The 26530-nt window shown below is 39.6% G+C and overlaps 1 protein-coding gene across 2 annotated transcripts in view; it reads right to left on the bottom strand.

Moving 5' to 3' along the window:
* Positions 1 to 20551, bottom strand: part of IRF4 (interferon regulatory factor 4) — a 31671-nt gene extending 11120 nt beyond the window's left edge. For both annotated transcript variants that reach the window (XM_072152482.1, XM_072152481.1), the window contains exons 1-5: positions 20415 to 20551; positions 15474 to 15701; positions 4693 to 4879; positions 3082 to 3176; positions 2316 to 2451 (exon numbers count right to left, since the gene is read on the bottom strand). In XM_072152482.1, the coding sequence (XP_072008583.1) occupies positions 2316 to 2451; positions 3082 to 3176; positions 4693 to 4879; positions 15474 to 15674 (619 nt within the window). In that variant the 5' untranslated portion in view covers positions 15675 to 15701; positions 20415 to 20551. The remainder of the gene's footprint in view (positions 1 to 2315; positions 2452 to 3081; positions 3177 to 4692; positions 4880 to 15473; positions 15702 to 20414) is intronic.
* Between the last annotated feature and the right edge of the window lie 5979 nt (positions 20552 to 26530).

Here is a 26530-nt window from a genome sequence, read left to right on the forward strand (position 1 = left end):
CGGTGGGCTGGCAAATGATGGACGGCTGACAAATTGCGCCTCCCACTGGTTTGGATACTGTATGTATATATCGAAGCATATGGTGCACAACCGTATGGAGAATGTATGCAACCAGTATTTTATACGTTCCCATTGACTTCTATAGGGTGTAGGGATGCAAAAACATGAGAAAATAGGACATGCTCTATATTTTTATACGCCTCAAAAATGGTACAGTATGGTGCACAATGTGGCCATTTAATGGAAGACCGCATTGCCCATTGAAAAAAATGGGGACGTAAGGTACTCATGTATACGTCCGTTTTCACACATTGGTGTGACTGTATTCTAAGGGCCAAAAAAAGGGGAGTAAATTTTTTTGCGGGCACACTAAGGGGTTGGCTTAGGGCACTAAATTAATTTTAAAGGGGTTGTGTCACCATAGCAAATGGCTGTAATTGGGTCCAATGCATTGTGACAAGTACTTTCACCATTTACACTTATTACAAAATCTGCAGGCTTACTGAGATAACTCCCTTTGTCCTGGTTGCTGGCGCCCTATAGTGGTAGCTGTGTCCCGTCCTGAGCAACAGCTGATCTGGCCAAGTCTGCGCACAAACATTCCACCTGCTGCTCTGCACTACAGATCACTCCACACTGAGAGATCACCTGACACACTGCAGCCAATAGAAAGTGAGAGAGGGGGCAGAGAGCTCAGCCGTCTACACCAGTGAATGAGGTGATTTCCACTGCTCCACAGTTGCTTCCAGCAGCAGATACAAGGTAACTGCAGACATACATGACTATCTGCTGCCCTCCCCTAACATGGATCATAGCAATGCAGCAACCCTCTCCTCCCTCCACCATTAGTCAGGTCACACAGGAGGCTGCAGAGATCACACAAGTAACAGGCTGAGCTCTGACCTCTCCTGATGCATCTCCTGTACTCTCCACCATTCACTCTCCCTCCATGTTACACTGCAGTCCTGTCCCTGACTAGCAGGGAAGTAGCTAAAGATCAGTAACATGTGAGAAGCTGTCACCTATTTATCTATGCATCCATGCATGTCAGCCTGACCGACCATGATGCTGTGAGAATACATACTGCATGTGTACCATGTGCAGTGTCCTGTGTAGTGTGCAGGGGGCGCCAGATTCAGGATTTCTGGCGCACATTCTTCATGAATCTGGTGCCCCCTGCACTGCTTTGACAGACTGCACCAACTTTTTTTGGTGCACTTTTAACATGGGGCGTATGACACATTTCAATTGGACTTTTATTGGATCAGTAATGCAGGGACTATTTGAGCACAGTGGGTGGAAGGAGACTCTGAAGGCTGAGCGCTCTGTAGCGCTGAGGTGAGGCCAGTGAGTTGCCTCTGTCAGTGCTGTGCATGTGCCTGGCTAGGCCCCTCCCACATCTGCTTCTGTGTGGAGCAGAATAGAGGCTGAACAAGCATCATAATAACAAATAGAAAGGAATCTTTACTTCCAGGTAACCATTACAAATAGATTTTTGAAATATTTTAACCTCTTTGACAGCTTTTTGCAGTCAATTGTTTCATGGCATAACCCCTTTAAGGGAGAGATAACTGTACACTGTGGAAGCTTCTATATTTGCACATTGGAGTCCTCCGGTTTCCTACCACACTCCAAAACATACTGGTAGGTTGATTAGATTGTGAGCCCTATTGGGGACATGGACCGATTTTGGCAAACTTGGTGCAACGCTGCGTAATCTGTGTGCGCTATATAAATAAAGGAATTATTATTATTACATTGGAGGCATCGAACCAATAAATTCTAGTTATGCCTCTGCCTTTAACCCAGTCTATGTGTGTATTTTATATTATATTAATACCTATTACTTGTCAACATATCCTTATTAATACTTCTAGGCCTAGGCCATGCTCTTCACCCTTGTCCATAGTTTAAACTCTCTGTTATCTGCTGTATATTTAGCATATGTTTTATCTTTCTGCCAGCCCACGTCACAGGGAAGTACCAGCCAAGAAATCATCGTGCAACCACAAGAAATGATTTCCTGGTAAAGTTTCTATTTTCAACCACAGAATTCTCCTATGAACTCTACAGTAGTCAGAAATGTCTGATATATATATATATATATATATATATATATATATATATATATATATATATATATATATAATGAGTTGATACTGCACATCAAATACTATAAATTGAAGACAGCTATTTTGCATGAAGAATGTATATGAAGCCTGAATCCTTTTTAGCATGTACTGTAGATCTGAATTTCCTAGCAGGTTCTGATGACCATAATGAATGACTAAGAAGTAGTGCACTACTGTTCTTACTGTTATCACAGGGTGTGTTTTGCCACAGGTGACTTCTCGCTGTAAAAGGGACACTTGCACACTGGTAAGGGAGATCGGGATGAGGTTGTTCATAGTCTCTCCAGCTTCGTTCATGGGGCATCATGAAGTGTGGTACCTGTTAAAAAAGAAGTATCATATTCTGATTATGTATTGTAGTTAAAGTCAGAAAATAGTCAGACATTTTGGTAGACCTTGTGTCCCTTTAGATTAAGTTTCACCAAGAATTATACTTTTATCAAGATTTTGCCATATCATAGGCGGCCATCTTCAGGCCATAAAATACAGAACATATGTTCATATATTGGCCATATTTACCAGCATCAAAACTGTGCTGGACTCTCTGCAGGATCTCATTAAAGATAAATATGATGCTGAGAGTCTGGGTCCCCATCCTTCAGAATCTCTGCTTGTTGCAAATGAATATAAATATTGTTGTATATAACCAGAAGCCAAAGGACCATATAATTCTGACAGCTAAGAGAATTGAAATATCAAGTACACAAATTACACAAATAAAATACATAGTTACTTCACAAACAAAAATTTACATGGCCTCCATCCTTCTAAAATCAACTTTTAAAATAATGCCTGAGGGGCTACAGACTGATTTACAGACTGTTACGCAGAGTCACCTTTCCTCCTTCTCCCTCAGCAGTGCAGTGAGCAGGAAATGCTTCTTAAAACATTGGCAGCCATTGGAGGGGGTTCCTGGGCTTTGGACCTCTTATTCCATTATGCTACTAACCTGAGCATGTGGCTGTATAGAAGTATATGCTTGAGGTACAGCAAATGAATGATTCACAATCAGCTGATTATCTTCTGTGCCAAGTTGTTTCAGTCCTATAATGATAAAAATGGTTCTTGTTTTTCCAGTCGAGAGGGAAACAGACATTGATGGGGATTTATAAGTGTGGCACATTAGACCAGACAAAACAGGTGTGTTACCGAGACAATGGGCAATTTGGCTTACTCCTGCAGCAGGTACTGACCTCTGACATAATATTGAGCATTGCCTTTTACTTTGCAGGGAGCCACTCTTTGGCCTGTACTTTAGTATGCAGTGTATTTTGTTGTAGAATTTGAAAGTTATAATTGGGTGAGCTGCCCTTCTGTCCCAACAATAGTGGTATTTCCTGTTAATCTTCTACACGTTTTATTTATATATCTATATAAATTTACTTAATAAATGTACTGTTGTTTGTATCATTATGGTGGTTTCCTCTGTTTGTCATAGGTCTATTAGGTTGCATTTGAGAGACTAAGTGATTAAGCACAGGCACATCCAGTATATTTACTCTTTAAAGGGAATCGGTCACCAAGGCACTATTTTCCATCTATCACAGGTTCCAAAAGCCCGTAACAGGACAAAAGCATATGGGTTTTTGTCATGTTACGTAGGTAATTGGCTTCTTGCCAAGGCCCCCCCTGAAGTCCTGGGGGTAGGAATTCAAATTCAAACACTTGTCTCCTCTGGATTCATAGTGCATCCCACACGTTGTATTTCCTTCCCCTGTGATGTCACGGATGGGCAGTTGTTAGGAACCAGGGGAGGGACTCCCGATTCCTAGCTGCCACCCCAGGTTTGTTTTCCTCACATGTACAGCTGGCTTTTGTAGGTAGTAGTTTTACAATATCAATTTTCAACTATTTCAATCTCAAAAATTTTTTTCAATCCATTGTTAACCTACGACATCCACAAAAAAGTGGGTCTTCATCACTAATTGAACGAAGTTGCAGCCCAAGTGTATGCCCTACTATGGGGATGTTGGAAATTACCCATCTCCTTAATCCCCAAGTGCAGCATCAATCGGACTACACAGCCTTTAATGGTAAAGTCTCCTTAAGTAGAGTTCTTACTTTCCAGACCTCCAGGCTCCATGTCACCTGGGAGCTAGCTGCAAAAACTGCAACTATGTTATGACTGCATAGAGGTGCATTATGCAGGGCACAGTGTGTTGAGCAAATGTATCTCACTGCAGTGTGATCAGTATGACTGCCCCGCAAAAGATATGCCAGGTCCTATACCAGCCCGGCTTTGTGGTGCAGATGCCCAGCTCATTATAAAGAAAGGAGGGATGATTAGCCCACCCAGCTTTCTCCACCTGGCTGCGTGCTACAACCCAGGCTACGGCCCCGGTGAGAACTCAGATGTGTGCAAAGACCCTCACACAGAGTGAATTTTCTGCACTGGAAATCTGCTGTGTCATGTATACAAAACATATTACTGTAAGTGGTTAGCCTTCAAAACCTTTCCTACTTCTCACTTAGTTTAAATTAATGAAACCACCAAATGTCTTTTGGAGAGTTTCTCATTGTCATATAAAAAAGGGAACATAAAGGCAACAGGATTTTTTACCTTTTTTTGATCCTTCTGGCACTATTTTATACACCTTATAAGGGTCCGATATATCCAGTTGACTTCTCTCCACTAACTCTTCAAAGTCATTACTCTTGTTTAAGGCACAGCGTAATCTTGTCTTCCATGTGGGAGGATCTGGTTTGTCAAGGCCCTCTCTGTATTTGCCTTTAAAAAGTGCCCATGCCTGTAAATGCAATAAATACAATACTAGTTATAAAAAAAAATCAAAAACAAGTAAATGAATCATATGCTGGAAAAAGACATCCACACAGTGATCCAATTACAAAATACAGTACAGAGATCTTTCTAATGATCTTTTTACACCTGGACATGTAACAATGGCAAGAGGACAGCCTCGGGTTGCAGCTCAAACTCTACTGCCTGCAGAGACCAGTGACCACTTCCATCATTGGTAGAAGTTCTCATTTGTGTAGGAGGCCGGGTAGTGATAATTACGTTTGACAACTACTCACCGGTTCTGGACACTCCTCTGCTCTGGCTTCTCATGCTATTTCTATGTTCGAGCGTCAGGACGTAGAGCAGTGTAGCATTCAGAGCAAGAGAGGACACAGCTACGGTGAGTAGATATCAGATGTTCTGTAGTAACCACTCTCAGGTTAACTGCTGCTCTGAGTGCTCCACTGCTCTGGATCCTAATGCTGGGGCATACAAACAGTGTCAGAAGCCAGAGCAGAGCTGGAGAGAAGAGAAAGTCCACTATAGAGAAGGAAAAATATCCAGAAGAGGTGAGTAATTTCTTTTGGTGTTTATTGTCTGTTCTTGGTGTCTCCTGCATCATAGTCTGCACTGTGGATCTCCAGTATTAGCCGACAGCTATTGGGGGTCTCCAGTATTATATGTCTCCTTAAGGAGGGAGTCCCATATTATGGACTGCTCTGTGGTCTCCATTATTATACATCTGCTCTGGGTTCTCCAGTACTATACATCTGCAAAAACGATGTCTTCAATATTATACATCTGCTCTTTGGGGGTCTCCAGTATTATATGACTGGTCTAGGAGGAGGTTCTCCAGTATTAAATGTCAAATGTGGGGGGTCTCCAGTACCATACCATCTGCTCTGGGTGGAAAAGAGGGGTCTCTAGTATTATTATTGTCTAGTTTGTGCAGTGTATTTGAAGTCTGCACAGTGTAGAAAAGCAGTATTTGGTTTCTGGGGTGTCACTGTTCTTTACTGTGGTTTTTGGTACATCTAGGGTGCTGGATACTCGTGCAGCCCTGCTCTACATCTACTGAATAGAAAGTTTCACTACTGTAGCATACATGGTTTATTTGCTGATAGATCAGTGATACTGCCACAGACTGTAGTGAGCCTGGATGCCCTTATTAAAAGTTATAAAATCACTATTGTGGAGTGTTGATACTTATTCTACTTGTCATATTTGGGAAAATATTATCTCTAATATGGGGGAATTCCTTCTGACTTTTTTTTTGCATTCTTCTGGATCAGCACTGAAGGTTGCTCTTAAAGGACATGTACCTTAACTAATTCTAACTTTGTTAGAATTGTAAATGCACCACTGTGTGAGTTTTTGGACCACTGTCCACTCTCTTAGCGACCTCCATGTACCTTATGTTTATAACCCCTCATGAGGGATCTACTACTAGGTGGACCCAAAAACAAGTTGGAATCTGATTTTGTTAGGGCGTCCTAGGGACCTTAGGCACCATTAGTGAGTTCCTCGTACTATCCTTGTAAGGGCAGGAGCTATTTATTTTTGGGATTGAGGGCAAGACTAGCCATAGGGACATTTAGGTGACCTGGAATCCCTGATTGGCTCCACCTTTTGGCCCTTGTGCCCCTGCCCCACGAAGATGGGTAAGATTGACTCTTTTATTACCTGCACTGTGGTCCAAAAGAATTTTTGCACATTTATCTGGATTCATTCTGGTTCTATTATGATGTGTATTGATATGTTGATGTGATATATGGTTTGATTTTGTATGCTATCATTCGGATGGCTATCCCTCTATTATATTTTAGATTGGTCTATTAAAAGTTATATTTTTTAAATTTCTTTCACCTTTGCTTACATAACTTTGTTAGGCCCAGTTCACACCTGCATTGGGGCTTTCCGTTACACCCTGTGGAACTAAAAACTTAAGGTGAACGGAAGATTTTGAAATTTACATTCCATTCCCCATAGATTTTAATGTATCTAATTATTATACCTTCTGTTATGCTTTAGTTATTTATAGCACGAAACATTACATTTGTTGGCAGTTCAACTAATTGGAAAATTAAGTTTAAAGGGGTTTTCCAGTTGTTAAAAAAATCTGGTCCCTGGTTGGGGAGGGCTTGTTAAAAAAAATAAACATGTACTCGCCTTGTCTGGTGCCGTGTATGTTTACAGGGGCAAGGAAGCTCCATTCCGACTATTTCTGGGCAGCTGGGTGTGCCCACCTGGTACATGGGACGGGTGTGTCAAGTAGTCGGAGCCGAGTTTCCATGCCCCTGTAAACATACCTGGGAACAACCGCGGCGCAATACACTGGGAGTGCCAAATGAGGAGAGTACATGTTTCATGTTTTTAACAAGCCCTCCCCAGCCCGGGTCCTAGAATTTTTTAACAACTGGACAACCCCTTTAAAACCTTGAAGTCACTGAATTGTGAAGTACAGGCTACATTTGCAATAAGTATGCTAACATGAAACATTCATTAACCCTTTAATATTAAGCATGATAAACCCTCAGACATTTACTCATAAATCCAGGCACTGGATATGTAATTTTCTTATATTTGTTATCCATAGCCTCTTTCCTTCTAAAATCAACTTTTACAGTAATTATTCTAATAAACCTGAGGGAGCTACCCTAGCTCCACTGTGAACAGGCTCTATAAATTGTAACACTGTCTCACTCTTATACCTGCTTCCTCAGCACTTTATGCTAAAAAAAATCTTCAGAGAGAATCTCCAGTGTAAAGTAAAATGCTCATCTATCTGCAGACCCCAGGAATAAACAGCCAGATATTGGCTCAGGAATGGGCATTATGAAGGTATTGTCACAACTTCTAGTTTCACAGGATTGTAAGCCATTGGGACTGCAGTTTAACCAGTAGGCATCCAGATAAGTTAAAATAAGCTTTCTGGTTTTTGCACAGCAAACCTACATCATTTTGTTTTAAAATACTTTAATATATAATTTGCCCGTTATTTGCTTTTAATATGACCGTTTCAAAATGTATCAGGGAAAGTTAGTGGAAAATACTGCAAATATATTGAGTTTCACATTACATTGTAAAATGTGTGTTTGTGTGTATGTCTGTAAGATATACAGTTTGAAACCATTATCCCTTTCTTTCTACATGTGTCAGTTTTTTCACTCTTCCAAGAACAACAACTTTTTTCCTACTAAATATATTTCTTATAAGTTGGTCATGGTTTTCAAGTGAAAATAGGTTTAAACTGGAAGAAATGTAGAGCATACAGGAAGAAGAACAACACTCTGAGCATCTCCCCGCACTTTTCTGCATCTGATAAGTGTGTATGTATTCTAAAGTAAAACTTTATATCATAGTACTTGGAAAATGAGACAGCCCTCTGCTGGTAAATGAGTCACCAAAAAGTTCTCAAGACTGACAATCAGTGGCAGATCAGAAGTGTGGGAGGTGAAAGAAAAAAAGGGGCTCTGTAATACTTTAAGATAAATTATTAGAACTTGGCACCCTTGGATCAAATTATCATTTAGCCGATAACAAAGATGGGATTCCTGGGCATAAATAAACTGCAGCTGCATCATTGACAGTATCATTGCCAAGCATATTAATTCCTAAGAGCATAGTGGCCTCCATAATCCTTAAACGGAAGAAGCTTGGGGCAACTACAACTAATTAACCTAGCTGTCCAGCCAAACTAAGCAATCGTGGCAGAAGAGCCTTGGCGAGAGAGATAAAAAAAGAACCCCAAGATCACTGTGGCTGGGAGAGTGTGCCAAAGGGCAAATTAATTCAAAGAAGGGTTCTGTTTATCATGTATATAAATATCTCAGGGGAGAGCTTTGTGTTTATTTCTACAGGACGACAGAATATATTTAATGAATTGAGAGACATCTGTATAAAGTGGGTTGCAAAAGTATTCATACATAAGTTTTCTCAGTTGTCAATGTTACAGCCACAAACTGAACTGTATTTTATTCATATTTTATGTGATAGAGTAACATGTAGTAGCAAGTATTTTAGAAGCTTACAGAAAATGACACATACTTTTACAAATTCTTGCAAAATAAAAAATTGAAAAATGGCCTGAATTCATAAGTAAGCCACACTTTTCAGTTTTTTATATTTAAAAATTAGGAAAAGTTCAATGAATACTTATGCAACCCACTGCATATTCTTATATTACCGTATATACTCTAGTATAAGCCGAGTTTTTCAGCACAAAAATGTGCTAAAAAACCCTAACTCGGCTTATACTTGAGTCTATATACCTTTCAACGCCCACCCAATAGGTCCTTTTCTAGCCTTCGATGTTCTGGCTCCGGCTCCCTCTCTCCATGCGGTGCCGTCACTCGAACTGTGATGTCAGTGGCTCGCTGAAATTCTAGTGTGTGAATAGACTAGAATGTCAGCGAGCTGCTGACGTCACAGCTCAAGCACCGGCACCACACGGAGAGAGGGAGCCAGAACATCGATGGCTAGAAAAGGACTTATTGGGATGGTGTCGGAAGGTGAGTACACTTATTTTTTCTTATAGGCTTGGCATTGGTGAGGGAATGTACACTAGGGACAGGAGGCTGCAGGCTGTATACTAGGGGACAGGGGGCTGCAGACTATATACTAGGGGACAGGGGACTTCAGGCTGTATACTAGGGGACAGAGTGCTGCAGGCTGTATAATGGGGAACAGGGGGCTCCAGGCTGTATACTGGGGGACAGGGGGCTGCAGGCTGTATACTGGGGGGCAGGGGGCTGCAGGCTATATACTGGGGGCAGGGGCTTCAGGCTATACATTAGGGTCAGAGACTGCAGGCTATATACTGGGGACAAGGGGCGTCTGGCTATATACTGGGGGCATGCACTGGCTGGCTGTATACCAGGGGCAGGCTGGGACCAATGCATTTCCCACCCTATGCTTATACATGAGTCAATAGTTTTTTCCAGTTTGTTAAAGTTAGGTACTCAGGTCGGCTTGCACTCGAGTATATATGGTATATTATTATATTCTACTAGCCACTGTGTGTATGTATTACAGAGCTCTATATAATTTATTCAGGGGGCATACTATTTAAAACAATTTATGGAGGTGTTACAGTGTATTTTGAAACATGCAGGAGAACAGCATGGTCAGTTGTGTTGTGAGGGGTATATTTGATATATGCACAGGGCACAGAATGGTCAGTTGTAAGGGGTATATTTTATTAAGTACACAGTGTATGACATTGTAGTTTTCCAGGAGACATTATACAGTAGGTGACTGTAATATTTTTAGAGGTACAGTGTAGAAGTGTGTTGCAGGGGGTCAAAAGGAGAAGTTGACATAAAGTTCTGTACTGAAAGTGCACAATTGTCACCTGTAAGTTGCAGGACTCCCCTTCTGCTTTGGCCTGATCAGTATTGTCATTGCATACTAGTGGACAAAATTGTTGGTACCCTTTGTTAATGACAGAAAAAAAACACAGAAATAACTTGAATCTGGCAAAAGCAAAAATAAATTACATTTCTATGAAAATTAACAAAATGAAAGCCATACATTGTTTTTCAACCATTCTTCAACCACAGTTTTACAAAACCAGGCCAGGACAGAAATGATAATACCCTTAACTCAATAGTTTGTTGCACAACCTTTTGAATCAATCACTGTAATCGAATGATTTCTGTAACTGTCAATGAGACTTCTGCCTCTCCTCAAGAGCAAACGGTGCCAGTTGTCTGGGAGTTGAGTGGGGGCCTTTTCCAGATGGTATGTATCAGCTTCATCCAAAGATGCTCAATGGGATTTAGGTCAGGGCTCATAGATGGCCACTTCAGAATATTCCAATGTTTTCCTCTTGGCCATTCTTGGGTGTTTTAGCTGTGTGTTTTTGGTTATTAACTTGTTGCAAGACCTATGACTTGTGACAGAGACCAACCTTTCTGACACTGGGCAGCACATATCTCTCTCGAATCCCTTGATAGTCTTGAGATATCATTGGATCCTGCACAGATTCAAGACACCCTGTGCCAGACGCAGCAAAGCAGCCTCAGAACTTAACAGAGCCTCCTCCATGTTTCACAGTAGGGACAGTGTTCCTTTAAAAATCTGCTACATTTTATGGGCTATTTTGTTACCATTCATAGTATTCGTCTCTTTCATTTGTCATCAATTCTCCAGCGGCCACATCCAGGCTACAGTCCCATTGGCTACAGTCCCATGACATTTATGAATAATATGTGCAACTGTAGTCACAGAAACATCAAGCTGCTTGGAGATGGTCTTATAACCGTTAACTTTAACGCGTGTAGCTGTAGCCCTATATACAGGCCACTGACTGATTACTAGATTGTAGACACCCGTTATTACTGGACATACCTTGATTTAACATGTGCCTTTGCTCAAAATTTTTTTCATGGGTACCATCATTTCTGTTCAAGCCTGTTTAATGAATTTTATTTTTAAATTCTGTTGAAACATGGTTAAAAAGCATTGTCTGCCTTTCATTTGTTCATTTTCACAGAAATGTAATTTATTTTTACTTTTGTCAGATTCAAGTTATTACTGTGACGATTGTGGGTTTTTCTTTCATTAAACAAGGGGTGCCAACAATTTTGTCCACGTGTGTATGAGATATTGCGCACAATAATAATGTGTAATGTGTATTGGGTTGAAGGGGACAAAAAATTTGCCTCCAAGGGGCCCCTGAAAACTCCTAATGGCAGCCGTTTATAATACTGGTTCTTCATATTGGAAACAGGCCCTGGTGCTCAGGTAGGACTGCTGCTGCTTCTGAATACATGACCCCCAATGTAATTCCACATTGTCTGCAGATAGCAAGAAAAAGCTACAATAAACATAAGGTTTGGCTCTTGGAATTGGCAACTCAACGATAAATTTATCAAAGGATCCCCTGTGTTCCATAGCTGAAAACCTCTATGGAACATGTTCTGGCTGCTCACTCTGATGAAAATCTGGGAAACCCTCAAGAGGGAGTTTTTATACAGCATGGCACACGATCAAATTTATTTCACGATGGATCAGTGGCTTTAATTGGTATCCTAAATCATCCCTAGCCCCAGATCCATTAGTGGAGCTTATGGGAAAAAGGAAAGAATTACACATTCTCCTTGACCAGCCCATTACCACCACCAGACACAATTTTCCTATTACTTATATGAATATGTTGGAGGCTGCTAGCTCGGCTTCTGAATTCACACCGTACTTTTATGTTTACGCCATGGCTTACACACAACCCCCAGGAAATCTTAGATGCATTTCGTAGCTATTATGAGGATCTATATTATATACATTCACAGTTTGCTGACATGGACAAACGACCAGTGCTGGACCATATCCACAGCTACATATCTGAAACGGCATTATTCATTATCAAAGGGGAATCTATAGATAATCTGGAGCAGCCTATAGAGCAAGGGGAGGTGCATCATGCCATTAGGGAAATGTCATTGGGTAAAAGTTCTGGAACAGAAGGTTTTACTCCAGCATTTTGCAAGTTAACTAGGGAATACCCCACACCTTTTCTCACTAAGGTTTTTAACTCCATATCTATGGTGTCACCATTCACCCCCCAATCATTGGAGGCCCACATTAGTTACCACAACCTGGTTAAGACCCTAAAGCCCCATTAGCTATCAGCCCATATATCTGTTAAAAGTGGATATTAAATTGTACTCAAAAGATATTGGCTAATAGGTTGGGCCCACGTCTGCCTTTAGTCATACATGACCAGGTTGGCTTTGTACCTGGGTGGGAGGCTCAGAATAATCTTAACAAAACATTCTTTGCTGATCTCCTGGGTTAAGGCATCTAAATCACTGCTATGCTCTTTATCAATTAATGTTGAAAAGGCATTTTGATAGGGTCCACTGGGGATTTATGGTTGCAACTCTTAGGCAAGTAGGTAAAGGTCTGAGTATCTCTGGCAAAATCACAGCTTTGTACACAAACCCCTCTGCGCAAATTTGAGTTAGCAGTTCCCTGTCTGATCCATTATTACTACAAAATGGTGCCAAACAGTGTTTCCCCCTATCCAGGGGCTTAACTATAGGAGTATTAGTCACAGCAGCCACTGTGGGGCCCACAGTGTGAGGGGGCCCTGACATCTGGGGTTTTGGGTATGTATTGGCAGCAGATATCCTGTATGTCTATATATGGCATTGTATGTATTTGTTACATGTGTGTATGTGATGTGTATATACTCTATATATCTGTGCATATGTGATGTGTAAATGCTGCATGGGTGTATGTATATGTGGTGTGTATGTACTGTATGATTATACTGTATGTGTACGTATATAAGTATATAAATCTGTGAATATATGAATGTATTAATGGGTGTGATTGCAACTCACATGTTTTAGTATACAAATATGTATATTATTTTAATGTGGGGCCCCATTCAGAACTCTGAAATGGAGTCCTGTCTCTCCTAGTTAAGCCCCTGCCCTTTTCCCCTTTATTTTACGCCAGCATGATGGAACACTTTGCTCTTGCAAACCGAAAGAACCAAAACATTCATAGGCCATGCATTGAAGATGCTAAATACAAGGCAGTGCTCTATGCTGATGTTCATATATATTTCCCAACCTCAAATTACCCTCCTGTCCCTGCTCCCTAAATTTAAATTTGAAAATTAACTACTCCAAGTTGGAAGTCCTTAACAAATCCCTCCCTCCCGAAGAAGCGCAACTTCTCCTTTCCGATGGTGTAATGGCACTATAAAATATCTCGGTCTGCAAATCTCTTATACTGAGGAGACATTCTCTCTCAATTATGCCTCACTGCTCGAACGTACATTGAAAGATCTTAACGGCAACAATAAGAAAAAAACTGTTGTTGTTCGGACGTGGTTCAGGGTGCCCCCATAGCTTCTCTCCCCTATATGACAGGCAATGACGTGCTTTGTGTGGGGCACCAATAAACGTAGGATATGGTGGCATATCCTCATTCACCCTTAGTCTTCAGGCGATGCTGGCTTTCCAGATATTCGGTTATACCATTGGGCTGCTACTTTCGTGGAGGTTCGAAACATTGGGTAGCTTTGAACAAACATTTTACTCGCCATACATTGAAGTACCTGCCCTGGGTAGGCACACACGCAGTCCACAGCTCGACACACACACCTCCCCCAAGTGGTCATTGAGAACTGGAACAGACTTCTCCACAAGGGTCTCATATACAGCCCTCTTGCCCCTCTCAGCTATCCTGGCTGGAATACTTCCAGTTACGCTAATTTGCCCACAGAGAGCAGGTGATATTTGCTTTCATAATGAATACCCCTCTCCACGATCCATCAACAATCTCCTCACCAATAATTGGCACTGGCCGCCTGCCCTTCCGGTTTAAATCCCGGCCCTTTCCTGTGTCCCCTGCCGGATCTTTGTGCCTTGTGCCTCAGAAAAAGCTTGTCCCTTATGCTTAGTGCTCGTTATGTAAATTCCCGTTGTGACCCCGATTCCATGCCTTTGACGTTGATCTTGTGCTGCCTGTCTCGACCTCCTGCCTGTCCCCAACCACGGTTCTGCTTGATGACTCTGTACCTCACCTTGGCCACCACCGGGTCAGAAAAAAAACACATCAGAAAGGGAGCTCGTTCAGACCTCCAATAAGTCTCGTCAGTAATACCGCACCGTGTCTTAGTGCATTCCTGTATAGCATATGACACGGTGCATCATCTCAAACCACGGACCAACATTAATCCGGACAGTAAGGAATAATAGGGTGGATCTCACCAGTCTTCGATGACCGTCTCCTGGTCGAGCGATACTGGTCCGGAGGTGCAGGACCTATTAAGCTCTACGATCGCTTTGTATCCTGACCCCGCAATATTGCTCCCGCCCTGACAAGGACGGTCCCAGTACTGTCCCTTTCAGACTCTGTTAGTCCCTAATATGTGACGCACTCATCAGGGGAATAAAGTAATGTAGTGGACTATGCAGTCTTGATGCTAAGTATGGCTGCAAAAGCTCCACATCAAAGGGTTAAAATGAATCAAAAACGAGCAGTGGCCCGTATAATACAAGTTATACTAGTATGGTGGCTAGATGTAGACTCTGCTCCAAGGTGTCGGCTTACGTAATCGTCCGCAGTGGTGCAGCGGGTCCACTACCGCAGAAACCTGACAATAGTATTAATGAATATAAGACTAAGGTCCTGAAAAAGCGATTGTTCATGGACAGATCACATGACCCTCCATCTGCCAACATTTTATAGACAGGAATATCTGGCTCATATGGTAAAAGACAGAAGGCTTCATTTTCTATAGAAGGCTTTACACAGAATTTATATTAGATTTGTATTGGGGAATTTAGATAATATTCTCCCACACACAGACGTACACACATTACAAAAAACATGAGGTAAAGTGGCCAACCAGTGGCACTAGAGGCATGTTTTCCTTTTTCTATTCAAAACTTATTTTCCTTTCCCAGGTCGTTTTTCAAATATATCTTGATTATTCTATATATCTGATTACTCAATATATCTTGATCTTTTTATGGCAGTAAAATTGGACACAAACAAGTCATTTGTTTCATCATGTTTGTTTTTGGAGTCTCTGTGGATAAATTATGTGAATATTTAATTTTGGTATCTAGAAACTGTACCTTAAAGAGGGCTGCATCTTCATCTCTATTGTAATCCTGTTTTCCTGCATGTTTCCATGGAATGCGAAAGATCGTCCGATCTTCATTCTCCCATACTAAACCAGGATACTTTCTGCTGTCAATTTGGTCGATCAGCCACTGTCTTAGCTTACCATTGCCACAGCTTATTGGTGTCATCACAGTCTCTCTATCTTGGTTCATACCAAATATACACTTCCTTTACTTTCACTATGAATGATTAAAAAAAGGGTTATCAATTAAAATATTGTAATGAAGGTAAAATGTCTCATTAATTGTTAATCAGTGTGTTGGTAAAATGCCAATGTTAGTCCATCAGTAAATAACACTATATTACCCATTTTGCAGTAATCACCAATAAATTATTAAAATCCAGTTGAATAAAAACTGAAAAGACTTATCATTCATGTGACCTCCATAAGGAATATACAAGATAATGGCCCACATTTACAAGGTGCTTGTGCCAGATCTGTCAGACTTTGCACGTTCTTTCTAGTGCAAACTGCTTGCACATGTATTTAAGAGGTGTCTGTGCTCCATATGTGTCGTACGCGACCCTTTTTGGCGCAGCTGCACTATTATTTGCACAACACAAATTTCTGCACTTAAATGGGTGTTCCGGTGCACAATCGGACCATGCGCCATATTTATCATGCAAGGTCCAACAGAAATGAGTTGCACAGTTCACCAAATTCATGAGATTCATAAAGGACAGCTGCCAGAAATCATAAATCTGGGGCACCCTGCATACTACACAGGCAATGTGCACATAAATGTACAATAGTAAATGTGGGCCAATCTCTCTGACCATACAAAACTGTGGAAAGTGTTATTAAGCAATGATTACCTATATTATTCTGTAGAAGATAAATATCCCATGACTGTAGCTATTCCAAGTGCATTGGGGCAAGGCCAGAAACTGCTGTGCTCTTAGCAGTGAGCCACATCCCTCCTCTCTTGCCATTTGATAGCTACAGTATTAAACAAGAAGCCTGCTACCACTTTTAGGGCCATGGTCATTCCATGAATAACATATGGTGCTGTGTCCTATTTCATGGACTAACCACAGTACAAGACTCATATATGCATCTGCACAGTGGTTGACTCATGAAACAGGGCACAGCAGGGTCTGTGTGAAACTGCCCTTCCTCGGAGCAGATGGAAACAGTTTGTGGAGCAGTTCACTGCAGAATAATAATACACAGAAGTGTAAGGACGTTTACCTGGCATACTAATCCTGTAATATAAATAATATAAATTATTTTGTTCACAGTCCTGCTACTACTAACCCCATGCACAAATGTATTATTTTAGAGCTTTTCGGGTTTACTGCCGGTAATTTGCTGCAGTTTAATTTGGCATGGTCCGAACTTCTAACAGATACCATTTAAATCAAGAAAAAACTGCTAAGATCTGTCCAGAAACCAAACTGCTAATGAATAAGACGGGGCAGCAATAGGCAGCAAAGACTTACCGGCTATGGAAAGGGCTCAGCCCGTAGGCCCTGTCCATGCACCTGCACCCGGCGTGTGACGTACTATTATGTCACATGTCGGAAAGAGGTTAAAGTCATGTTGCCAGGGTGATGTCATCTAAGGTCCTGTAATATATTCAAAAGGAGAAAGAAGTATGCTATAAGACCTTATAGGGTCTTAAAGCAAACTTATTTCTCCTTTTGAATATATTATTGGTTTGTTTGTGTATGACTTTTGACCCTGACCATATATATTTAAGGAGTGCTAGTCCCGCCCCTTTTGTTTCTCGGATATCTAAGGTCCTGTGACATCTGTAATGTCTACCCCTTGTAAGTATCTGATCAAATGAAATCACAGCATATCTACATGGATGATGGGGAGGATAGAAATCCATGGAGATTTGCTGTAATTTCACATGATCAGATATATACATGGGTTACACATGCCAGATGTAACAGGACCTTAGATGACATTACCCTAGTCACATGACATGAAGTACTGAATAATTAGAAGAGGCATGGGACATGGGGAGGAGTAGATGGTAGGGGCTGACCAAGCAGCACATACTCCCTCCGATTCCAGTAATATAACATAAAGTTGATTTATGTGAATGTAAGGGAAACAATTTTTAGATAAAAGAAGGGTGTCAGTTAATAGGGCTCAATGGGGCCTGTCAATAGCTGTATTCCCTTTCCAAGGTTTACTTTTAACTGAATAATACTATCACCAGGATGTTTCCTTTTTTCTATTATTTTGTTCTAAACCTAATAATAAACACATTAAAGTACTATCACTACAAACAATATAGAGTGAAATAAATGTTAGACAAAGACATTAAAGTTTAAGGACAAAGTCCCAAGAGAAATGACTAAGTCTCATGTTCTTTTGTCACCACATTGGTGACTGGAAGTAAAGTCACCACGTGAGTGAGAATATATACTATATACTGTATGTATATCAGAGTTATCAGGGAAATTACTGCACATGATAGAAAGAAAGTACTAGTAAGTTATGGATTGGCTTTGAACAGTAAATTGATAGTTGGAAAATAAAAGTATTACTGTGAACCAATTAAGAAAAAGATAAGTGGTACTGAAGAGTCCATGGACAAGATAAGGAAATTGTAAATGATTTTCAACTTCTCTCTTACTATGGACCTGTTGGTTTGCTAACATGTACTACAAGAGGCAGCACATTATTGCATTTGTTGACCCCGCAATGCATCAGAAATCTGCACCTCCTCTGATAGTCAACACCCGGGGCAAATGCCCTGATTGCCTCTTCTCGTATCACCGACCTGGCTATTACATCTTCTCAGATTTAAGATCAAATAATCAATACGTACCAAAATAATGACATCCATAAAAAGGGGTGTATAAAGGAGGATTTTATTTCTTCATCCCAATTGGACACCCTACTAGTACTACGTAGTATACAGCATAGTTAGAATTTTTAAAGGCTAATAGAACTCATGTTAAATATAGTCTTGAACAGATGTGAAGCACCACAAGCATCTTGCGGGTCTATCAAATTTGATGGAAAGCAACGGTACACTAGTCTCTAGAGATATAGAGGACTTTTGTTTTTCTGTATAGAAATGCTTCACACATCACTGCTGTTGTAATGGGATTAATGATGCATAAAGAGCATAAACGATGTGCAGTACAGATAACTGTCAGTAGACAAGACAAACATCAGCACATGTTGAAAAGTGAAAGTAGACTTTTCTGTATAGGATGGAAGTGAAATAAGGCAACATATTGAATTATCCATTCTTAAACATCTCTACCATAGAAATGTTTCTTCCGTATATCAAAATGGAACAAATTATTTATTATCATGATTTCTTATCTACACCAAAGAGCTAATGTGACCCTGTATCTATTACAAAGAGCTCCCTCCAAATATGCAAACAAGAATCAAATCTGTCGCTTGAGTGACTCCTTATGCAAATGCTGCAATGTGGCCACTCCCTAAATTTCTTAAATTGAGATGTCCAGTATTCCTCTCCACTGCACATATACCTAAGAGGGACCTCGGTGGTGTCTTATTTATTGCAGTGCATATGGTTCCCTGTAGGTGAGAAAATCAAGTTCTTTTGAGCAAAGCAACACACTCAGCTGCTGTGCAACTTTTTAGGCGCAACTTTATGTTGGAAAAATAACATTACAGCACTGAAAAGACACACAGCGGTGCATTGCATCTAAAAAGGCATGCAGCAGTGAAGTGCGTCTGCAAAGGTGTATCCGAAAAGTTGAAAAAGCACAGCCAAAAAGCTGAAAAAAATAGTGATATATATCCCCCACCCCAATGTGTTATGGTGATGACTACATGGACCACAGGTGTTCAGACTAAATACTTCTCTACAGGATCCCAGCTGATATTACTGAGAATGACATCTCTCTTCTTAAAACAGCACATTATTTAAAGCAGTAGATATGTACTGCATGTATTTAAAGGTATCAAGTTACATTTATATTACATTTCCATCAAAAATTATGTAAAGTATAGCACATAGTGATATGTCCTTAATATTTTTAGAATTTAGCATTTTTTATTTCATGTAAATCCAAACCATTGTTCTTTTGATTTGATCATGGTTTGTAAAGTAATACAAATATAATGCATTTATGTTTCTGGAAATCAAAAAATTATACGACTTATAAGTGGTCAAGCACCAATACAACAGGTCTACATAATAATTGTTGCTGCTTTAGGTAAAGTCCATTACATTCTGTAAATACATTAAACCATTGTAAAACCACTAACTGTACCTCCACCATTACTTCAGTTGTTAAATTGAATTGTGATAAAAATTTTGAAGTACGGTATCTCATAATTTTGCTACACTGCCCAAAACACATAAATGGAAAAGGTATATCGTGCAACCCTAACTAACTAAATGTAGCCACATGAGGTCAAGCATCATCGAGAAGTGAGAGACGTTTTGCACCAATCAGTTGTGCTATTCATTAAATTTTACAAATACCCAATATATCATATATAAGAGTGATATTTTATGGATTCAATAAATTAATTTTGTAATTGTCGGTAACTCTCCAACAGAGCAGAGTTAGCACCAGGAATGGCATAGCATGTAACGGACTCCACACCACATTGTTGCCAGGTAAACCTAAAGGTAATATCCATATCACTTATATAGCTTTTACTTTTATTGCTCAGTGTAGCTCATTTGGAACTTTGATCTACACTGTAGTTTGCTGAAAGCCTAATGGGCGAAACATATGCATCCAGTATGGTATTTCTGAATATAATGAAAATTCATTAGCAAGATTAGTGGTTAGATTTTAAATAAAAGAATTAAAAAAGACATTGATAACAAATGACAATATATTACCACTGTCTAGTTACAATGAAAGCATAAAGCAATACATAAAAATGTTCAATTAGGTCAAGGTGTTAAGGAGAGAGTTGGTGCATATCTTACCTCTCCTCCAAGTGAATAGAGAGTAAGAACTCTTTCTTCAGAAAACTGAGGTATTACTACTACTATGTAAAAAAGGGAACTTCCTTTTTGTGGGGAATAAATTATCATAGGGGTGTGTACTATAGGAGGTAACCCGGCTTCACAGCTGCATGTACAAAGTCTTCCATAGTGCTGTTTAGAGCCCTCCAGTGCATCATAGGTGAAAATACAAGCAAAATATATATGAAGGTGGGAAACCCCAGGCTCACTCAACTATTAGCTGCATTTGACTGTAAAAGTTTATTTAGGAAAGTTTTCTCAATCATTTGAACAAAATTAAAGTGACCTCTTCTACAACACCCACAAGAAAAAAATTAGCAAGTAAAAGATACAACAAGTAAAGGTTTACTGTCACTAATAGTGCAAACAACTAAGCTATGAGTATTACAGTAAATAACACTCATACCTTTCACTCACCCACTGTATACGCTAAGACTCGGGGGCTGAGTGATGGGGATTATTAATGAAGATAAATTCAGCAGTGAGACTATGGAACTCTCTGCTGGAACTCGGTTGTCATGACCGATGTACATGTGACTTTCTGGAGAGCAAAAATATTACAGGTTATGGGGAAAAAACATTTGTTTAATTCTTCTAGGCTGAACTTGATGGACCCGTGTCTTTTTTTCCACCATTATATACTATGATACTAAGAGATTGAATAATATAAAATGATTCTAGAAATCAAAGTGGTGTTCTCAAAGAGGTGGTCTGTTCAGGGTTTTTTATTTATGATGAAAATCAACTTTTTAAAGGAGTTTTCCCATGGAAGAAAATTCACAAATTTACACAATAAAGATATTTTTTTTACCCTTTACTTCACAATTTTACTCAATATTTCTACTGTTTTAGATCCTATCACTCTCAAGGTTGGTCAGTGCAAAATTCCAGGGTGTGGGTGGGGACTCTCTAAGAAGATACATTATGATCCATCTAGTTCTGTGAGCTGACAATGTGGTTAGATTGTCAGGGTACAAGGTTTATATACACTTTCATCTGGCTTCTGAACATTATACTAGTATCTGACACATAGAAAGATAGATGAGACAGAGATGAGGTGAGGGAATCTATGAGATGCCTATTGCACACAATGACGCAGTCAGCTCCCCTACATATCTGCTATGCAGGGGCATAATTACAGTGGTGGCAGCCATAGCAGCCGCTATGGGGCCCACAGTGTTAGGGGGTCCCGTCATCCTACCTGACATACTAAAGAGTGGAGGATGTGCACCATTAAATACATCCCATGTTGCGCATTGTAAAGCAAAACATGTATATAACATATATGTGATTTAAATATGCTCTATATGTGTGTATAAATGTGTGCTTCTCCTAGTTACGCCACTACTGCTATTCCACAACACACTACATCTGCTGTGACTCCTCAGATAATGAACTTTTCTGCCTGTAGCTTGTAGTTCTCCCCATGCTGCTGCTGCCGGCAGGAACTCAGTGTCTGTGTATCCGTGTGCATCATTGAGTGAGCTCCATCCTGGACTGCAGGGAGCAGGGCTAGAGTGCAGGGAGCAGAGAGAGAAACTCAGCAGCACGGCAGTTGCACAGAAATCCAAGTTGGCTTCCCCGACCCTAAGTCAGAAGTTACAGGGTCATGTCTAGGAGCAACTAAAATTGTGTAGACAAGGACTGATAGAGACAGATTGGACTTAAATCTATGAAATGCTGTATTTTTGTTAATAACAGTGAATTAGGGAATGTGTTATTTTGTTACTCTGAGTACATTTAAGAAACTTGTCTTCGTGGGAATATGGTCCACAGTTCTCAGGGATTAGATTTCTAGTTCCATGTTTTGTCACATACAGCTATATAAAATATTACTATAGGGAGCCAATCACAACAATGCAACCTTTTTAACATCTGCTTGACTTTTCAGCTTCAAGGTATAACAGAAGATCATTCAACAACAAATATGTCTCCAGTCCTCTCCTGAATGGTTTTGTACAAGTGCATTAGTTTATATAGATGCATTAGGTTACCATTATTACATTATACAGTGTGTGTAAATTCCATAACACACGACCAAGGAAGAGTTATAAGAAAATATAGAATAGGTTTTCAAGGTGTCATAATCCGCTTAGAGAATATTTATTGTTTCTCTTATGGAAAAATAACACATTTTCATACCTTTTCCCAGAGGACCTTTGCATGGCCACATTTATCAAACTTTTTGTTTATTTTTCTCCTTTTTGATTTGATTTTTAATGATGCATGTACACTTTTGCAACTTTTTTTGTGCCTAAGACAGTTTCCCTTCAAAGTTCACCAATTGTCTAATCTTCTGCTGTGTTCTGTGAGTTATCACTTGAATCAAGATATTAAAAGTATGACATTTATTAGAAAGTTGCAAATGTGGATGCACATCCATGACTGCCCCTGCCCCAAGACTACAAATAAGCTTAGAGCTGATTTTGACTTTTGAAGAACTTTGTGGACTTTTGTCTTAAAAAAACTAACAAATTCACTTAAAGACCAAACAACACAAGTACCATTAAGAAAAAACACTATGTTACATCTGATCAGCATAAAAGACAATAAAAATGGCGCACAAAGCAAGACTTTGATACATTTGCTACCTTATATATATGCTTATATGGTGTTCTCCTTATGGAGAATCAGCACCCACATAAACCAGTTCAGCTAATGGTTTTTAATTATAGTTCTAAGCAGAATTAATTTTAACGATAAACAATATTTTACATCAAACTAACAGTTCATGAAAAACTTCTATGCAACAAAAATACCCGTATATAACTGATACTGGATGTTATACACTGATTCCACCACCTGGTGCTGCTCTTTCCCTTTGTTGGATTAGAACACATAACTCGGGTGATATAAGCCAATAGTGCTAATCACTAGTACTTAAATAATTCCTACCATGTAATGAGGCTCTGTTCACACTGCCATCAGAAACCTCTGTGACCAATCTGCCTTCCTGATGTCAAACTACCCCAGATCTGGAGCTATAGGTATTGTAATTGATTGTTTTTAATGTTGTCTTCAAATTATGATTGGGGAGTGGACACTATTTTGAGATACCTTTATCTCAAAGGTACCTTGGTAGTCATGCTATAGCAGTAGGATTAGAGAATAGGGGCAGAAGTTGAATTCTTGTTTTATGGCCTATGATATTATAGCTATGACCCATGTTACTGCAGTTGTTAACCCACATAGAGCCGTGGTGGCGAACCTATGGCACGGGTGTCCCATGGCAGAGTTTGCCAGATTGGGATCCTCTGGTCTACCTGAGACTGCAGGAAGAGAGAGGAGGTGTGGACAGGGTCGGGTTATCATTCTGTGTGACCCCTGAATCTTCCTGTTCAGGGGGCTGTCAAGGGAAGCTCCAGTGGCAATCCAAATCTCTTCTACTTCTGAGAAAGATATTGATGCCCTTAGGCGGATTGAAAGCTGTGGTATAGCAGGGACCAAGAAAATTGTAATAAGTTACTGCTTGAATTGCTGTGTTGGCACTTTGCAAAAAATATGCAGGTTTTGGGTTGCAGTTTGGGCACTCAACCTCTAAAAGGTTTGCCATCACTGTCATAGAGTGTGCATTCGTCAGAGGCAAAACTCAACAAGGTTTATTTAATTTTTTAAAATACATGTCCTCATGAAAAAAAAAATCTACTGTATATACTTGAGTATAAGTTGACCAGAGTGTAAACCTAGGGCCCTAATTTTGCCACAAATAACTGGGAAAACTGGAGGAAGACTCGAGTATAAGCCTAGGGGGGGAAATGCATTGGTCATAGCATCCTTGAGTAATGAAATTCCCAGCAGCCAAACCCCCTATTAATGAAATGCCCTGCAGCCAGCCCCCCCCCCCCACTTATGAAATGCCCTGTAGCCAGTCTCCCCACATAGAAAAGCCCTGAAGCCAGCCGCCACCTATTGAAGAATAGCCCCACAGCCACTGGGTGTTTATTAAAAAAATACTCACTATACTCACCTTCCAACGCTGCATGATGTTCCCCGTAGCTCCTTGTCTCCCAGTTGCTCCTCTTCCTTTCAGGTCTTCATCTGTAATTGGGCAGAGAAGTGTCCATGCGCTATGCTCGCCGGCAGTGGGCAAAGCGCATGGACGTGACTCTGCCCACTTTGTTACAGAAAAAGAGCTGAATGCAAGGTGAGTACGGGAGTTTATTTTTTTTATAGACTCCAGTATAAGCTGAGGTGCTGTTTTTCAACACATTTTTTGTACTGAAAAACTTGGCTTATACACGAGTATATATGGTATTCAATATTGGTGAGTAATATACACTCCATCTATCTGTATTATCTCTTTTATAAATTCTATTTCTATCAGCCCATTCCATTTAGAGAATATGCTTCTATTTCCTTCTTATCTTGATTAATGTGGGAAGATGTGTAGACAGTCATTCTTGCATAATCACTGTTTACTGCCAATATCAATAAATGTAACAAATATTCCCTGTTAAACCTATTGTCCTTTAAATAATGATGGAAGAGACAGAACCAAATTTTAAGATCTATTGGTCTTCTCAGTATATAACATTTTTATGACATTTTCTAGATATTAAAGATGACAGGACAGTGCCATAAACAGTGTAGAAGATAAGCAATTTGTGTTCCACATTTAGGACATTATAATTCAAGAAGTTTCCTTCAAAAGGTTTATCAAAAGCCCAATATGACATAGTAATAATACCGCAATTTCAGATTTTGTTACCTTCTGTGCCATCCCTTCTTCAGCCTTTCCTGTGAGGTTATAGGAAATATGGAGGGAGTTTGTCTTTTTAATTAATTAATTAACAGTTGAAATCAGATCATGACTAAAGCCTGACTGGCTGAAATGCATAGATCGTAAGCTTGTACTAATGGAATTTTAAGAATGAAATCAAGTTGAATTTTCTATCTGCAATGAGAGGTGTTGGACAATTATTTAGCTTTGGCCTAAACTCCATATTTTCTGATGGTAACCCACTACCCGAATCTCTCTGCCATTTATGAGTTATTGTTCTTTTCAATAACTAAATAACATTGATGGTTATGTTATATAGAATTGTTTCCCCTAAATCCCTTCCTCATCCAATCCCTTCCCTTCCTTGGTTGAACTTGATGGACAAGTGTCTTTTTTCAACCGTAGAACTATGAAATATGAAATATACTCTCTCCATTGGATCCCATGCTCTCACATAGATTCATCATTGATGGGTTACCTCCCATCACATTTATCATCTTGAGAAAGCTCCACTAGTTTTTCATCTAGTTGTTTGTTAGCAAATTTTTATTTGTTTTTTACCCTTTGTGTCTTGCTATATGTGCCGATTTGTATTCTCTTATGTCAGAAAAAGATTGTCTCCCTCTTTCTTAGGTTTCTGCTAAATCTTAATCATGGGTGTTTTATTTCTCCAAATAAATCTCCAAATTATTTCTCCAAATAAATTTTATTGACATGCTTATATTTTGATAACAGGGGTAACACTTTCAGGATTTTCAGGAATATTACCATTATCATTAATTTTTTCCCCAAACTTCCTTATACATTATTGTATTATTGGAAAATAATTCAAACCATATAATTTTGTGGTGTATTTACAAATATTTAAAACTTTCCGTTACCAATTTTAAGCCCCATTTATTATTACAGCTTCAAAAACAATTTTTCAAAAACAATACCAAATCATCGCAGAAAGTGCAATTTTACTGGCTTGCTACCAATTCCTTTGATTTTACAGGCAGTCCCCGGGTTACATACAAGATAGGGTTTGTAGGTTTGTTCTTAAATTGAATTTGTATGTAAGTCGGAACTGTATATTTTATCATTGTAATCCCAGTCAGAACTTTTTTGGTCTCTGTGACAATTGAATTTTAAAAGTGTTGGGTTTGTCAGAAGAATCAATATTAACAATAAAGCTTCATTACAGAAACATTTTATAACTGTTATAGCAGCTTATTGTAGTTTAGGACTAAAGTACAATAAATTACCAATATCCAGAGGTCCGTTTGTAACTAGGAGTTATATGTAAGTCGAGTGTTCTTAAGTAGTATCTTGGCTAATTCTTGTTGCCAGAGGATCAATTGTCAAGTTAAATAAA

The sequence above is a fragment of the Engystomops pustulosus genome, chromosome 5 (assembly GCF_040894005.1).
Source record: "Engystomops pustulosus chromosome 5, aEngPut4.maternal, whole genome shotgun sequence".
NCBI classification, from domain to species: domain Eukaryota; kingdom Metazoa; phylum Chordata; class Amphibia; order Anura; family Leptodactylidae; genus Engystomops; species Engystomops pustulosus.